The 17,058-nt window shown below is 49.4% G+C and overlaps 1 protein-coding gene across 1 annotated transcript; it reads right to left on the reverse strand.

The window, feature by feature from the left end:
- Positions 1-15,863: 15,863 nt before the first annotated feature.
- LOC147959789 (uncharacterized) lies at positions 15,864-16,784 on the reverse strand. Its single transcript, XM_087532900.1, has 2 exons — positions 16,242-16,784; positions 15,864-15,905 (listed from the first exon to the last, which is right to left on the reverse strand). Exons 1-2 carry the CDS (start codon positions 16,782-16,784, stop codon positions 15,864-15,866), a joined length of 585 nt encoding a protein of 194 aa, XP_087389026.1.
- Between the last annotated feature and the right edge of the window lie 274 nt (positions 16,785-17,058).

Here is a 17,058-nt window from a genome sequence, read left to right on the forward strand (position 1 = left end):
TCTCATTGTTGACCGTAATTCTTCTGGTAACATGAAGCATCGCTGATGTTTTAAAATTTCTATTGTCCTTGCGTGATTGCCATGAACATAATTAAGATGCTTCTTTTCATTTTGTATATGTTTCGTATATTCTTATTGACCAGCAGCTGTTTACTTTCTATCTTTTTGTGCAGATAGGGATATCCATTTCACCTTCTTGCTATTGTGACGTTTTGGTGAACTACAGAAAACACTTTTTTGGAATGAGTGTCTTGTGCAGTTCAACTAAAATGTCACGTGGGCAACATCTCTCAATTTTGGTGGAACTGCACAAAATGGTGATTGGAGTTCCCAAAATCTCCGTCAAGTTCTGCTGGTAATCTCGTGCAACATTTTATTAGCCTTTGCAAGATGGAGCCGTCACTGTCACCACAATGGCACTTTATTTTAGTGGAACTACACAAAAGGATAAGAAAATTATAGTTGCACCTTACATGAGCCGGACAGCCAACCTTAATGTTCCTCAATTTTAGTGCAACTACTAAAGAAGAACCGGCCAGCTCACAAGAGCAAGTACTTCTTGCTAGCTGAATGATGCAATCTTTTCTTCATTTCAGGTGAACTACAGAAAAAGGCACAGGAATTGAATCATGGAACTCCAGGCAGACCTCATCCAAGTAGAGCTGGAGGTTGAGTTCAAGGAGGCTGCTATTAAAGCGAAATCATGCTCTCCTATCTCCTTGTTTGTGCTGTGCAAACATGATGTGCAAACAGGAATACTCAACTACAGATGTTGTGATGGTCAAGAGCATTCACCAAGTTCTTCGATTGTATGACATGGCTAGCCAAGATGGATTTAATCCCGATATTCACTTTATCAAAAGGCTCTAATGGGTTGGTTCTGAATCTTGCAAGCTGGGAATCAGTGAGATGTGTAGGCTTCTTTGTTGTACTTATTATTTGGATCTTATTTGTTGGTTCTGAATCTTGCAAGCTGGGAATCAATGAGATGTGTAGGAATCTTTGTTGTACTTATTATTTGGATCTTATTTGTTGGTTCCGAATCTTGCAAGCTGGGAAACACGGCATGATGATGCAGAGGACAACAACCATAACAAACAGTTCAAACTCGGTAGTATATCTTTTGTGGAAGTGCGACAAATGTGATGATTGTGTGCGTCCTGAGAATAATAATTCTAATTGTTGTGCATGTTGATCCTGTGGCACTGATAGAACGAGCGAATGCATTGCTTGTTTTAAGTACAAATTTCTATTAAAACTAATTAAATTTAAGTAAAGTGACCACTAACTCCTGTTATTACAGTACCAATACAGACCCGCTCGTGAACCGATGTGTGGCCAAGGGTGCATCTTCTGCCAGGCGTGCAGCGGACGAGGGAGGGGTAGTAACTGTTGTCGCCTATACACACTCAGCTTACTATTGAATCCTGTTCCCCAAGAGCTGAAAAACGAACTGCTGCCGCCGCCTACACACTCGTTCACTCGAAGAGACTCCAATGGCGATCCGAGGGGTGAGCCTGCTGGATATGGACTTCAGCAAGGAGTTCCCCTTTGAGTTTGCTGTTCAGTCCTATGGCTGCACCAAGTTGAATGTGATGTACACCAACGATACGGACTCGGTGAAGCTCTGCCTCGCCTCAGTCCTATGGCTGCACCAGGTTCTGGAGCATTCGCCCGTTTCATCGGCAGCGCCGACTGCACCTTCGCTATAGTGGAGAGAAGGAAGAACGCGATGATTCGGCCATTTGGTGCAACAAGCTTGTCGACATCCAGAAGCAATACAAGATCATTAGCAACGGGCAGCAGGAGGACTCCATGGTTGACCTCGCTGAGACCATCATCGACCCTTGATACGCCAACATGAAAGAAGACGACCTGAACACGTGGGAGGTACCTCTGAATCTAGCCTACATAACCTACGCGGCCAAGGGCGCATACGCATGCTACGACATGTACATGCAGATCTTGGACATGAGGGCGTGTCTGCTTCCCGTAACCGACGAGCACACGGACAGCCGCAGCATCATGATCAAGCGTGCCAGGAAGGTCTAGATGTTGTACTTTATCTGTTTATAAGCACCTTTTATCATGTGAGTATTTCATGCATTAGCCCATGTGTCGTAATTATCTGTTTTGTCCGAAATATTTCTTTTAAGAACCCATTAACCTGATTGCTTTTTAGTGGCAATTTGCTTATGTATGTAAACTAGTTCACTTGTCCGTAAAAAAACTAGTTCACTCGGCTGCCGTGCTTTGAATCTCCTTCCTCCCAACATATTCCCCTCCTCAGGTGGACCCAGCAGGTCTCTGAATTTTCTCCCACTTTCTTTTTCGATGTAAACTGAGTTTTCTCCCAGTACTTTCACCTAGAACCAACTCAACGGTCCCACGTCTAGCCTAAAAAATAATAATACCCCACGTACTATTAACTCATCAAATTAAAATGATATTTTATTTCGTTAGTTGAAAGTTCTTACAAAATAATAATCATAATAATTGTTTATATATAACTTGGCAAGTTAACTCCTAGTGATTGCGTACATAAGCTAGCAAAGATTTTACTGACGTGCAATCATGTGTTTATGTTTTTATAACATTTCTCCGTCTAGCCCAACATGATATTTTCACCCAGCCCAGCAAGTCCGCGACTTTCGAGAAAAATGCAAATGGGATTTAAATGGGCTGCATAGATGCTACATCATTGTTTCACCCAGGCCACCAAATGGACTAAAAAAACAAATGGACTGACAGCTGGGTCCACGGCCACAGCCCAGTTTTTTTGTGATTTGCCAAGTAAGTCGCTTTGTCAAGCCTGTTGGGCTGCAAATCTTTCAAGACGAGTAGAGCTTTCATTCGGCTGGCCGAGAAAATGGCCCATCAGTAAGGAGAAATGGGCTGTACATTTTTAAAACACATCAAACCGGCAATTAGTTTCAAATATCTTTTTTTTGATTTCGAGATTTTAAATTACAGTTTTTATGCGTGGAGAATTTGTTGGATTTTATATTGATATACATTTATTTTTAAAATCAGTTTGAATGTGAGTCGAAATTTCGGGATTAAAAACAATTCGGACCGCACCGAAATATGCAAAATTTCGTATAATTTTTTAACCGTGGCCACAATATGGGCTGTAATGCTAACAAAAAGAATATGGGCTCCAAAAAAACCTTAAGAATTAGCAAATGGGCTGTATGCTGTTTTCCACAGATTTGAGGCTTTCCTAAAAAAAGGTTGACGAACAAGCAGTGACTGTTGGATGGCCATCCAACGGTCGTCGTGCTTCTTCAATCTCTGATCTTCCTGCTCCAGCCGCTCAAACAGGCGCCGGCGGGACTGCCTGCTCCCTCCTCCCCGCGGCCGGCTCTGCTGCCGCGCAGGCCTCACCACCCCATCGTACTCCCATCGCTGGCCTAGCCATCCCTCTACTCACCCACACCTGTTGTTATTCTCCGACAACGGCAGACGAACTAGTAAACCCTCGTACATTCGTACTCCCCTCCGCGTGGGAAACAACTGTCGAGTCTTCCCTGCCTCCGTGTCGTTCCCTTCCTAGGTCTCGCCATCATCCACCGCCCTGGTGCTCTCGGCGTGGCCTGGTTAACATGGTCAACGACCGACATGCATCTGAAGTGGACTTTACGTGGAGAGGCCGACAGCTGGGTCCATGGCCGCGCGCAAGGAAATGCCTCCTTATTACGTGCAAAATAATGATTCCTCCACCTGACATCAAGGACCCACCGAAAGGGCCTCTGTATTTCGTGAAAAAAACGTTACCTCCGCTGACAGCTCAGACCCACCAGCTATATCTTTGCACGCAAGGAAGTGCCTCCTTATTTCGCACAAAACAATGAATACTCCCCCTATTAGCTGGGACCCAGTAGAGTGGCAGGCTGACTTATGGGCCTACTAAGTTGACGGGGACGGAGGGCTTTGTCAACTTAGTCAATATGCACGATTCTAGCTCCAGTGACTGTACGATGCCATCCAATGGTCATAGTGCTTCTTCAACCTCTGGTCTTCTTGCTCCAGCAGCCCAAACCAGCACTGGTCGTGCCTCGTGCTCCTGCCTCCCGTGGCCGGCTGCGATGCGGCGAAGGCCTCACCGCCCCCTACTACTCCCACCGCTGGCCAGGCCATCCCTCTACTCACCCACACCCCTTGTTATTCTGTGGCGACGGCAGCCTCACACCGCAGCGAACCAGTGAACCCTCGTACTCCTCTACGCATGGGCATCCACTGTCGCGTCTTCCCCGGCTCCGCGTCGTGCCCTTCCTAGGCCTCGCTGTCATCCACCGCCCTGGTGCTCTCGGCGTGGCGTGGTCAACGTGGTCAAGGAACGGCTTCCATCGGACGTGGACTGTACGTGGAGAGGCTGATAGCTGGGTCCACGGTCGCAGCAAGGAAGTGCCTCCTTATTACGTGCAAAATAATTATTCCTCCACCTGACAGCGGGACCCACCAGACGGGCCACCGTATTTCGCGAAAAAAAATGATTCCCCTGACTGCTGGGACCCACTAGCTACATCTTCGCATGCAAGGAAGTGCGTTCGGGCAAAAAAACAAAATGATTCACCCCCTGACTGCTGTGACCGACCAGCTACATCTTCGCAGGCAAGGAAGTGCCTGACAGTCGGGACCCACCTGGTCGAAGCGTACGTAGCGTTGTCATTCTTGTCGCGAACGTGTATGTACATACTGTTTGATGTAGACGCGCGTAGCTATCATAGTAGAGGCGCGCACGTGTCGTAGTAGAGGCGTGCACGTAGCATTTACACGTACGTACAGCGGCCAGGGTGCAAGAAAGAAAATACGGCCACGTATGTGTACATATGGGCGGGGTCTCGAACGCCTACTCGCGCATACGTACGGCGACGGCTCATGTACATGGCTGGGTCGGAACGGAGAAACAGCATCGCCGTCGTGTTCATGGGAGGCAACGGAATGTGTCATGTTCATGGGGAGGCAACGGAATGCGTCGTGTTCATCGGGAGGGCTTGGACGGAACAGGCGATGGAAACGAGGCCTGGCGTATCGCAGAACGGACGAAATGGCCTTGTGTTCGACCGGCCACGTTCGAAACGGGATCCTGTTCATCGGGAGGGGTCTGCCGTATTGCAAAATGGAGGAAACGGACCTCCTATGGTCGAAACGGGGGTCCTGTTGATCGGGAGGGGTGTGGCGTACCGCAAAACGGATGAAACGGACTTGTGTTGGAGCGCTACGGTCGAAACAGGGGTCCTGTTCATCGGGAGGGGTGTGGCATACCGCAAAACGGGACTCCACGGGATACTATTCATCTCCACCGTCGACCTCCTCCAGCCTCCACGGGCTCCTGTTCATCCATCCTCCACGGGCTCCTGTTCATCCAGCCTCCACCGCGCGCTACTCCACCGGCTACTGTTCAACCACCCCTCCACCGTCTACTATTCATCCAGCCCTCCACACCATGGAGTCCTGTTCAACCACCCCTCCACGGGCACCCCTCCACCGTCTACTAGTCATCAAGCCCTCCACACCACGGGGTCCTGTTCAACCACCCCTCTACCGTCTACTGTTCATCCAGCTCTCCACACCACGGGGTCCTGTTCATCCACCCCTCCACGGGCACCCCTCCACCGTCTACTGTTCATCCAGCCCTCCACCACACCACGGGGTCCTGTTCATCCAGAGGCAATGCCACTGCTCACTGTTCATCCACCCCCCCAACACTCACTGTTCATCCCATCGATCGGCTTTAGTTAGCAGCAGTAGCGAAGGAATCGCTCGATCGGGTTCAGTTAACAGCCATCGACCGACCGCTCGGGTTCAGTAACGCGTAGCCTGCAGTGCAATCGCTCGGGTTCAGTTAGAGCCCAACGTCTCGCTCGGGTTCACTTAGAGCCAATGCCTCGCACACACGCGCGTACGTGTACGAGAGAAATGCGCATCGCTCGGCCCCCGACCTCCCACCGTAACCGGGAACTCCCTGAAATTTTCCTCCCCCTCGCTTCTACCATGGTTTTTTCCGTCATAGACGGCCCAAAGAATGTCATGCAGCTGCATCTCCGGCCCACCCAGGACGAAAAGCCCATTTTCTGTCATGATTTTTTGTCATAGAAGTATGACAGAAAAAAATTTCGTTCGGCCCAAAATGTCACGGATGTGTCTTTTTTTTTGCAGTGATCACAGCGCACGCGCACTTCGGTGCCCCATGCATCCTCGAGGAGACGGGTGTTGATATGCTGGTCATGCGACAGCGCTAACGCCGCCCTCGGCACACTGAAACCGACCGTGTAAAGCAACGATGAGCGTGTCGCTCCCACATGCCTCATTTGAACATTCCGCCGAGTATCATTCGTATGTGGGCCTAGACCATGCTTGTATTTCCAATGTTGTAATTTGTCCCACATGCATACAAACAAATGGTTCATTTAAAGTTTCACTTTTCCTTCACTACGTGTCGCTTCCCATCTTAGTTTTGACATCCCATTTGGTTCATGCCCCGACACATCTTGACGAGATCGATTGTCAATTGCGTGTCATGCAAGGAGATAAAGGTTTGGTCTGTTTCTATGATAGAAATGACCGGCGGGGGCGGGGGGGGGGGTATTTGGGGATCAAAGGGAGTATATTGTACATTCATAAGAGAAACGAACGTATTGTACCCACCCTAGTCCTCTTTCAATCGATCTCCGGACCCCGAGATGAAATCGAGAGAGAACGAGTGGGTGCATGTGTGATACCTAAGGCAGATTCAAAATTTTGAACCGGTGATCATATCATCCACAAATCATATATAAAGGGTATTCAATGTTCGTTTCGATCTTGAACGTACAATATACTCCCTCTGATCCTTTCTAGTAGTTTACATATAAGTTTTATGTGTAGTCAAAGTATCTCTACTTTGATCAAACTTACAGAAAAAAGTATCAACATTCAACAACGCCCAATCAATATTGTTAGATTCATATGTACTCCTAGATCTGTATTCAAATAGACATGGTTTCCAATTTGTTTTCAACCACATGAATTTGCTTGTTCTCGCGCATGCTCTTCCTACTACGATTTCGCCACATATAGCCAGTCCAATAGTAACTTTTTTTAAGCTTCCTGTCCAATAGTACTAGTGGAGTACTGACAACATCTGTAGTAGAGTATGCAGTGCTCATAGTACTCCCTCCTTCCATTTATATAGGGCCTATGTGGAGGAGAGAGATGTGAAAAAGTAAAGGGAGTGAGCTCTCATGCAAGAGCCTAGCTATATATGCATTCATAGTTAAATACAATAAATATGAAGAAAGAGATAGAGAGGAGATAGAAAAAAGTACAAATACAATAGCCAACCTTATATATTTTTTTGCGGGCTACTGCATGACTGCATATAGATGATGGCTATAGATGACATGTCAGTTCCTTATAGCCATCGGCTGGCTATATTATTAACCATGCTCTAATGCGTTTTTCAAAACCGCCTTTGACTATTGACAACATTAATAGTACATGAGATGTATAATGTGAAAATTATATCATTGGAAGCTCCTTTCACGTATGAATTTCACCATATGCTTTGTGTAAGTTGCATGTCAGATATTATTACTCTAACATTTCGTCAAAGTTAGCCTCAAAAAATGCATTAGGCCCTGTAGATGGAAGGAGGGAGTAGTAGTGGAAGTGGATCTTCTGACGTAGGTATCCCTACTTTACCCTCCCTTTCGTTCACTTACTGGAGGACCCCATGCTTGCTAGACCCCGCATGTCAGTTACTCAATGGGTTCGTCCATGTCATGGGATCCTCATCCGTAGTATACTCCCACTGTTTTTATTTACTCCATATAAAACGGAGGGAGTGGTAGTATAAATGACACGAGCAGGGGAGGGGGAGGGACGTAGGTTTGCTCATAACTATGGTCCCACAAGCGAGCGAAAACGCAATACGAAGCGCGTTCTATTCGGTGAGCGACGTGGAGGGTCCAGCGTGTCGAGGTGCAACGCGAATGCGACAAGAGCGATGTACAGTCAAAACCGATTGACTGGTCGTCATCTGAACAACTATTCACACCAGAACCTTCACTGCTCGGCCTACGCCATCCACTGCCCCAAAACCACACCTCCTCTCCCGCCCATCCCCCACCTTTCGATCCCCTAGCCCGCATCAAGCGTCCCCTAGTTCGCCGGAAAGCCATGGTGCGCCAAAAGATCACGTACTACAAGATGCTGACGCCGGAGCGCCGTGTAGAAATTGCGGCTGCGGTCGGCACCACAGACCTCCGTTCCCAAGCTCGCTTTGTGACGGGCCAATCCCCGAGTTCTCTAGAGCCAAGCTACGAGGAGGAGGAAGCCGATCCAATGTTCATGGCGGAGGTCGCGGCGCAGAAGGCCCCCGATGGGTATGAGACGATGGACGTCGACTTCGTGCCGGCGTCCGGGTCCCCCATGGTGCAGGCGGACCAACGGTTCAACCTGGCGATACTAAAGGAGGACCAGGAGGCAGAGGCTCAACTCGAAGTGGAGCGCGCGCATGCCTCTGCCATCGAGGCTCTCCTGTAGGCGGAACCGGATGTCGTGGATGTGAACTCGACGGTGGAGGCTCAACTTGAGACGGAGCGCGCGGATGCCGCTGCCATCGAGGCCCTCCTGCAGGCGGAACCAGATGTCCTTGACTTGAACTGGGCGGCGGAGGCTCAACTCTACGCGGAGCGCGCGGATGCTGCTGCCATTCAGGCCCTCCTGCAGGCGAAACCGAACGTCCTTGACTTGAATCGGGCGGCGGGGGCTCAACTCGACGCGGAGCGCGCGGATGCCCCTGCCATCGAGGCCCTCCTGCAGGCGGAACCGGACATCCTCGACTTGAACCGGGCGGTGCTCTCGTCCATGCAGAGCGCCCGCATGCTCCGCGTGAATGAGTAGCTGGAGGCCGAGGACAACCACGGTGCGGAGACACACGTCGGCAGCTACGACTGGTTCGCGCCGGCAGCCAAAGATGATGAGGCCGTCTCGTTATGCGAGCAGTGATAATTTTTCTTTATGTTGTTGTTTTTAGGGATCTTCTGTTGTGTAAAAACATATATTGTTATGCAAGTCGCCTGACTTTCATCATTTGGGTCAGTCTACCATTTTAGGCTGTTGGATGAATATCCTACATCTCCTAACCCTTCTTCCTCACCTCTTCTTCTTCCCCAAAAGACCACCGCACGGGCCGTATGGATCCTCCCCAACATGTGGTTGGATAAACATATTGTATGAACCAAAATTATGTGTCAGCGGTAGGATGGCTGAGTTTGGTTTGTTCACATGCGGTAGCACGTGTCAGTGAGGGTGCGTTCCCTTGGTTGGGTTTGCGACATGCAGGAGCGACTGTGTGAGGGTGCGGAGCGGCCATGTGAGGGTGCGGTGCGACCGCGACAGTCGTGCGCTAGTGTACCTCCTTTTCATTTTGAAAACTTTAGGCAAGCTTGGCAAAAATGTGTGGCGAAGTATGGCAATGCAAGGCCTAGACCCAAACAGGATAAGTACGTGCATACTAGGAGTACTGGTGTTAATAAAGAAAGGCGGGGTTTTCCTTTGCGGGATTAATCGATACAAATCCTCATTTGACGTGTCAATTAATGCGTATTTTTTCTCCAAAGCCCAAAGAGCTAACCAGCTCACTCCTCATCGCTTGATTAATGCAGTGCCATGCAAACCAACCTTCTCACTTCCGCATGCATGCAAGGGTATATTAATGTCCTTGGTTGGTAGTACGAGGCAAACCCCATCAATTTTGCCTCAATTAGTGTTAGTGGCCTTTTGCAAATTGTAATTTTGATATACTGGCCTTGTGTACAAAAAATGGAGGTAGTAACTATTTGACTTCCTTCCCCATTGTGGTGACGTCGGCGATATCTCGAACATTGTGGTTTGGCGAAGTGCATTCGACGGAGAACACCGTTGAGGGAGACCACCAGACGCAAGTGCCGCCTGCAAGCCGAGACAACCGCCTTATTTGCATACAAGAAGTCCGTTGAACCAAAGGACGCGTAAATAATGTACTAATACTACTAGTACACAATAGCGTCGTCCGTCCAGCTTAGTGTGGTGAGGTGGTTTCTCGAAGAAGACGATGGAGAAGCGAAGTCAACAAAGAATGAAATGATGGTTGCTTCGTCCGTGCTTTGTGATTTGATGCCTCAATGCTTTGTGATTTGTGATAGAAGGGATAGGGGAGTAGATTCTATGCTCTATACTGTACATGCATCCAAGAATAGGAGCAAGAGGAGAGACGTTGCATTTTTCTATTCCTTCAATCAATCAATCAGGGAGCTTCGGTTCCATCTTTTTGGCTTTAGCAGCACCGTCCATAATGGTTCCCATCGATGCCAAAAGCTATTTTCACATTTGGCTACACATTGTGGATGCCCTTAACCGTACCACTTGGTTTTGCTCCTGTGTGCTATCTATACAAATCTCAATTATATTGATCTAAAAAATTATAGAATCAAGATTAGTAAAAAGGAGGTGATTTTGCCGCGCGGATGGCGGGGGAGGTTTCTTAATTTTAGAGGATATGGGCCTAGCAGATTGCTAACATGCGATCCCACGTGTCAGTGCTTTACCAAGCCGATCCGCATCCTGCATGAGGTAGAACAACGGCAGAAGCAACACGTGGTTAACTTGAAGAAGATCTTATCAAAAAAACTTGAAGAAGATGAGGGAGAAGCGGATTCAGCAACGAGTGAAATGATGGTTGCTTCGTCCCTCCAACTTCTTTTTTCGCATTATTACTTCATCCCTCCAACTTAACTGCGGGAAAGGTGCAGCTTTGTGATTTGACCCATCATTGCTCATTACTACGCCGGTGCCATGACTGGGGTGCTTCACCCCTGCTGCTCAACACTATATTTCGGTATGGCACGTGGACCCGGTAGCATGATGTCCCACATGTCGGCGAACGGGACTAGAACATTTATGAAAGCGAGTGCTCTTACGACGGAGCAGTACACGACACGGCGGCCCCGTGAACTCTCACTTGTACTATATAGTACTATAGTTTTGCTGTTTTGCACGATCCATCGATACAAACCGGATTAAACAGGAAAGGGCAGGATTTTTCCCGCGTGGTAGATGATACTGGCCATACATTTCAAAGGCAATTTTAATGTATGCAAACTGAATAATTAAGTAACAATATGATATCTAGTAAAACTAAAAACACATATGATTTATTGTGTTAGAGTGTAGTAGTAGTGCTGTATTGCATAGTTGTTAGATGTAACATGCGAGAACGTATAAAGATGTAGTTTTGGAGGGCCTACAGAGCGAAAAGCATAATACAGTCACCAAACTTCAGAATACGCTCATTACAGTCACTATATACGTTTTGTGGTGATTATACGGTCACTTGCTCACCGTTCAGCATCGGATTGCACTCTATTGACCGACCAAATAGTCTGCGTGGCACCATGTTGACTAGTTAAATTGACCATGTTCCTTGTGGGTCCCACATGATAGTTCACATAGGAAAAAGGTCAGATAAACACAAATTTACCCAGGCAAGACAAGACTCCAACCCGTGCGCGGGAATCACATGTTTCTGTACGTGTCTTGTCACAGCCCTAGAATTTGCTTGTCATTAGTTGCATTAAAGCATCCATGCATCATGTTAGTTTTCAATTAAAGTTGAAATGGGGACGATAAAACCCTAGCACCAGAAGAACTCAAATAGGTTCAACCAAAATATTTTCAATGACCTCAAAATATCCTTTTAAAATGTTCATGATTTATGGAAAAAGGTGAAAGCCTCTACCAGAGATGATGCATATTTTTCCAAGAAATTTTGGTTATTGAATTAAATCATTATGGTATTTGAGTTGGAGTTTAAAAGGTACCATTCAATATTGATTGCTCCAAATATTCTGAAATTTATTGTGTGGTTTGAAAATAATTCAAATATTCCTCACAAAAATTTGCAGAATTAACCAAAGTGTTTTGGTTGGTATTTTATTTGCAAACATAAAGCAGAAAAAAAGAAAACAGAATAAATTAGAAAACAGAGAAAGAAGAGACCCATACCTGGGCCACTTACTTGTAGCCGGCCCAGCTGCACTAGTCCAGCCACCCGTGGCAGAGCCGCTGTCTTCAACCTCTGCCAGTAGGCAGTGGCAAAGTAGCACGTGCGCACGCAGAGGCCTCCACCTCCTGCTTCGCGGTGGCAGCCTCCCCAACATCCTCGCGACGCTACGGAGACGCCCCGAGACCCCTCTCTCCTCTCCCTCACTCGCTGCTCTCTCTCCCCTCCCCTGTCTTGCTCTCTTCCCCACCATCGAGCGTGCCCGTCACCGCTGCTCGCTGCCCGTGCGCCCACCACCGTTGTCTTGCCTCTCCGCCATGTCCAGTCGCTTTGCGACGTTCTTCATCGCCTGCACATGCAAGATTTGAAGCCCAGGAGCACCGTAATGTCGCCATCGATCGTTCTTCTCCGAGCATGGCCGCCGAACTCCATCGACAGATTCGTCGCCGCCACGACATCCCCGAGTTCGCTGATGCCTCCAGACGACGCGGGGTGAGCCCCTCTTCGTTTCGCCCCTAATCCCGTCACCCCACGTGTCCTCTAGCGCTAGCGCCGTCGTGCCCGAAGCTTGCCGCCGCATAGCCTTGTCGCCACCGCAACCACACCTACGGGAACCCGCAACCGAGCACTCCAACATGCATAGCACGCCATCGGGTGTCTAGAGCACTCACCCATTGCTCCCGCCGTGCGCTGCAACGTCGTTTTCGCCGAGGTCCGAACTCCGGCCACCGCGGTTGTCATCGTCGCCGTCATTCCCGGCCTCCCCACAACCAACCGCCTTCACCACTGGATGCGGCACACTTCCAGCTTGCCATAGAACCCAACCGCACCCTAAACGGTGCCCTGTAGCATGAACCCGACGCGTCTCCGCCGCGGTTTGTGTCACTGGCGGCTAAACGCCGGCGGGCTGACGTGGCTATGTCGTTAGCTGCTAATGACGCCTCTAATTTAACACCTTGACCCACTTACAAGTGGGTCCCGTGACCTAAATTAACCACAATTTATTTACAGTTTAGTTTAGCTAATCATAGTGGCCCCACGCGTCAGTGTTGACTTTGCTGACGTAGCCTTTGACTGGCTCCACCTGTTAGTGACCTAACCAGCACCGTGAAACTAACCAGTGGGACCCACTGGTCAGGTTTGACATGGACCGGGTCCATTGACTTGCTGAGGTCAGCATGACGCCATACTGACGCAGTAATCACTTTTCTGGATTTTAAATAAATCTAAACGATTTATTTATTTTTCAAAAAATGTCCTAAACTTCTAAAAATCATAGAAATTCAACCGTAACTCCAAATGAAATAATTTATATATGAAAAATTATCAGAAAAATGCAATGTATCCATCTGTATCATTTTCATGCATGTTTGAGAATGTTAACCTCACTATTTAGGATGGAACATGATTAGGACAAATTTGATAATAGATTTGGAGTTGGAATTTGATCTAGCTTTGAATTCCACTTCAATCAAAATGACTATATGTTGCATTAGCTCAAATCATAGCATATTGACATGTCATGATCATGCATCATATTGTTGCATTGCATTGATTGTGTTCTTTCTCTGTTTGCCGATATTTGTCCCCTCTTAATGGACATAGTTCCGACGATGAGTTTGATGACACCGATGAAGACCTATACCTTCGGAAATGCCAGGCAAGCAAAAACCCCTTGTTCATTCTGATACAACCCCAATCTCTTGCTCCTGCTCTCTTTTAGTGCATTGGGACAACAACGATTCAACTGTTACATGATGCGGTAGTTGAACCCCTTTTCCTCTGCATGACCTGTCATTGCCACAGTAAATAGATGAAACCCACTAGCATGAGTAGGAGTTGTTTGACGCCCACTCCAAGTCTCCTGGATCACGTTTGTTGAGAAAATCATGTTCCCGGAGGTTTCATTCCGTTTGATATTCCTTTTCCGCGAAACACTGAAATAGGCAAAAAAACAGCAATTTGGGCTGGGCCTCCAGTTAATAGGTTAGTCCCAAAAATGATATTAAAGTGTTAAATAAAGCCCATTAACATCCAAAATAGATAATATAATAGCGTGGAGCAATCAAAAATTATAGATACTTTGGAGACGTATCAGCGCACGGCCTGGGCAGGCGGTGCACCCTCCATTTCAAGTATGACGGTGATGCGACCCTCTACGTGAGGGTGTTTGGGGAAGATGGTCGCCGCGTTGGGTGCTGCCCTGAGACGACCGAAGGCGAGGAGGTGCTCGGTCTCGGCGATGCCCGCGACGAGGGCGAGCCCGCTGGCCACGCCTCTTCCAGCTACGGTGGCTCTTCTCTTGGCGAAAGCTCCTACAGCGGCGGCTACGACCAGCCGCCACGCCATCGCGCTCATTGTGAAGGTGGTAGCGGGTCGTCTCGTTGCCGCGCCTCCGTGAAGCGCGAGGAGGGATCCGGCTAAGCTCGGGACGTCGCTGGAGGCCTGCCCCCGTGGTTTGCTGCAACGCCGCTTTTGTTTTGTTCCTCTTTTCTTTCATGCATCAAAATGAAACCAGTATGGGCCCGGAGGGGCATGTATCGAACTGTGATTCCTCAGTCATTATGCTATGCTTGTTATTTCCGTGTTGTGTTGTTATTTTGTGCGGAGATAACTTAGCTTGGCGCGTTCGGGGCAGCCTCTTCTTCACAAGGCACTTGTTTCCTCGTGCCCGTCTTGGCTTAGTGGTTGCTCAGGAACTGCAAAAAATACATTATGAAGCTCGCTAGGAGACTTATCGTTCACCCGAGCCTTGACCCAGTGCTTCATATCGCGGTACCCGAGGGGCACGGATTAGGAGAGATGTGCCGGCTTGTGTGCTTGAACGAGGGTGCCTCCCGAGAAAGCAGACAGAAGGCAGAGAGAAGGACCAACACAGAAGGAAAAAACCCTCGCGAAGGCGCCTGCCTAGCCCCCTCGCGAGGTATGCAAGAGAGAGAACATAAGCAAACTGGAACCAAATCAGCAAAAGGTGGCAAAAGGCGACGGAAGGAAATCGGCAAGGAACATCAGAGGCAAACTTCAATTATGAGAAGGCGAGCCAACTACGGAAAGCAAATGAAAAGCCGCGTCCGGCACCTAGTCTAGTCTTCAACTCTTCTCACCAGCGCGGAGCTAAATCTGCCACTAGGCGTGGGAGGGAGCCCCCGAGGCCCGAGGGCAGCACTCCTGAGACTCTGGGGCATGTACAGCCCCACTCATTGTTACGTGAGAGTGTCACGAGCAGCGATTCTTCATAGGCACCGGGCCTTCTTCACAGGCACTGGGCCTTTCTTCACAAGCACTGGGCCTTGCTTCATGGGTAGAACTTCCACGTGTTCTGGATGGGCACCCCGTCCTGTGTCTCCAGGCGCGCGGTGCCAGGCCTGGAGATTTGGACGACCCTGAACGGGCCCTCAAACATGGGTGAGATCTTGTGCAACCCTTCCTTGGAGAGGACCCGCCTCAGGATGAGGTCGCCTGCCTCGAGCGTCCTAGAGCGGATGTTGCGACAGTGGTATCGCCGTAGTGCCTGCTGGTACCTTGCCACCCTCAATGGACCTTCGTGGCGATGTTCCTCCCCCATTATGAGGTCCATCCCCCGCGTGGCGTCCTGCTGCGTTTCATCAAACGCCAGGACCCATGCGGAGCGATGCTTGACCTCATGAGGGAGGACCGCTTCGGCTCCATAGACAAGGAAGAACGGGGTCTCGCCCGTCGGCTTGGTGGCAGTGGTGCAGATGGACCACAACACGGATTGGAGCTCGTCGTGCCAGCTCCTGCCGCAGCCCTCGAGCTTCTTCTTGAAGGTCCTGGTCTTGAGGCCTCTTAGGACCTCCACGTTGGCCCATTCAGCCTAGCCATTGCTCCTGGGATGCGCCACCGAAGCGTAGCAGATCTGCGTTCCAAGGTTAGCACAGTATGTTTTGAAGAGGTTACTGGTGAACTGCGAGCCATTGTTGATGGTGATGCGGTTGGGGACCCCGAAACGGCTCACGAGGCCCTTGATGAACTTAACCGCAGAACCAGCTGGGATGGTGCAGACGGCTTCCACTTCCGCCCACTTGGTGAACACGAGACCCCAGCCGGCGAACGACCATGTGAGTGGTATAGTCTGGAGGCCCTAAGCTGGCTGATGGATCTGCTTGGCTTGGAACTGGCAAGCTTCGCAGGACTTCACCAGCTCGGCTGCGTCGTTGAGCGCCGTGGGCCAGTAGAATCCACTGTGGCACACCTTGCCGACAAGAGTCCGTGACGACGAGTGGTGTCCGCAGTCCCCACCGTGTATGTCAATCAGCAACTCCTTCCCCTGGTCCCTGGAAATGCAATGCAGCGAAACTTCATTTGGTCGCTTCCTATACAACTCACTGTCCCGAATGCAGTATGTCGTGGCTTGCCGGGCCACGCGCTCTGCGTCCTCTTCCTTCTCCGGTAGTGCCCCTTGCCTCATATATTCCTTGAATTCCTTGGTCCAACATCCCTCTTGGGGCTTCAGTGCCAAGATCAAGCGAGCTCCTGAGGACGGGCCACAAGCTCGGGTTCCCGTGACAGGCGGTTGTGGGAGCTCCTCCTGAGGCCGTGCCGTGCTTGAATGTGGTGGCATCGCTGACGTCTTGAAGAGCCGCTCCTCGAAGACACCAGGCTCTTGGGGCTGCCGCTTGGATGCCCTCCTAGCGATGTCGTCGGCTTCCATGTTGGTGCCCCGGGGCACATGCTGCACCTCCAGGCCTAGGAACTGCTTTTCCATCTTACGTACCTCTGCGAGGTACGCCACCATGTGCTCATCCTTTGGCTCATATACTTTGTTGGAGACGTTGACTAGGAGCTATGAGTGACCCCTAATGGTGAGGCGCTTCACCCCTAGAGCTGTCGCGGCCTTCAAGATAGCTATGAGACCTTCGTATTCTGCGATGTTGTTGGAGACCTTCTAGCCCTGCTGAAAACAGAGCTGCGCAGCGTAGTAGAGCTTCTCCTGCATGGGCGAGATGAGTACTGCTCCAGCTCCCGCGCCCTGGTGCATGAAGGCACCATCAAAATAGATGACCCATCCG

The sequence above is a fragment of the Triticum urartu genome, chromosome 7A, assembly GCF_056163025.1.
Source record: "Triticum urartu cultivar PI428250 chromosome 7A, HENAU_Tu73, whole genome shotgun sequence".
NCBI classification, from domain to species: domain Eukaryota; kingdom Viridiplantae; phylum Streptophyta; class Magnoliopsida; order Poales; family Poaceae; genus Triticum; species Triticum urartu.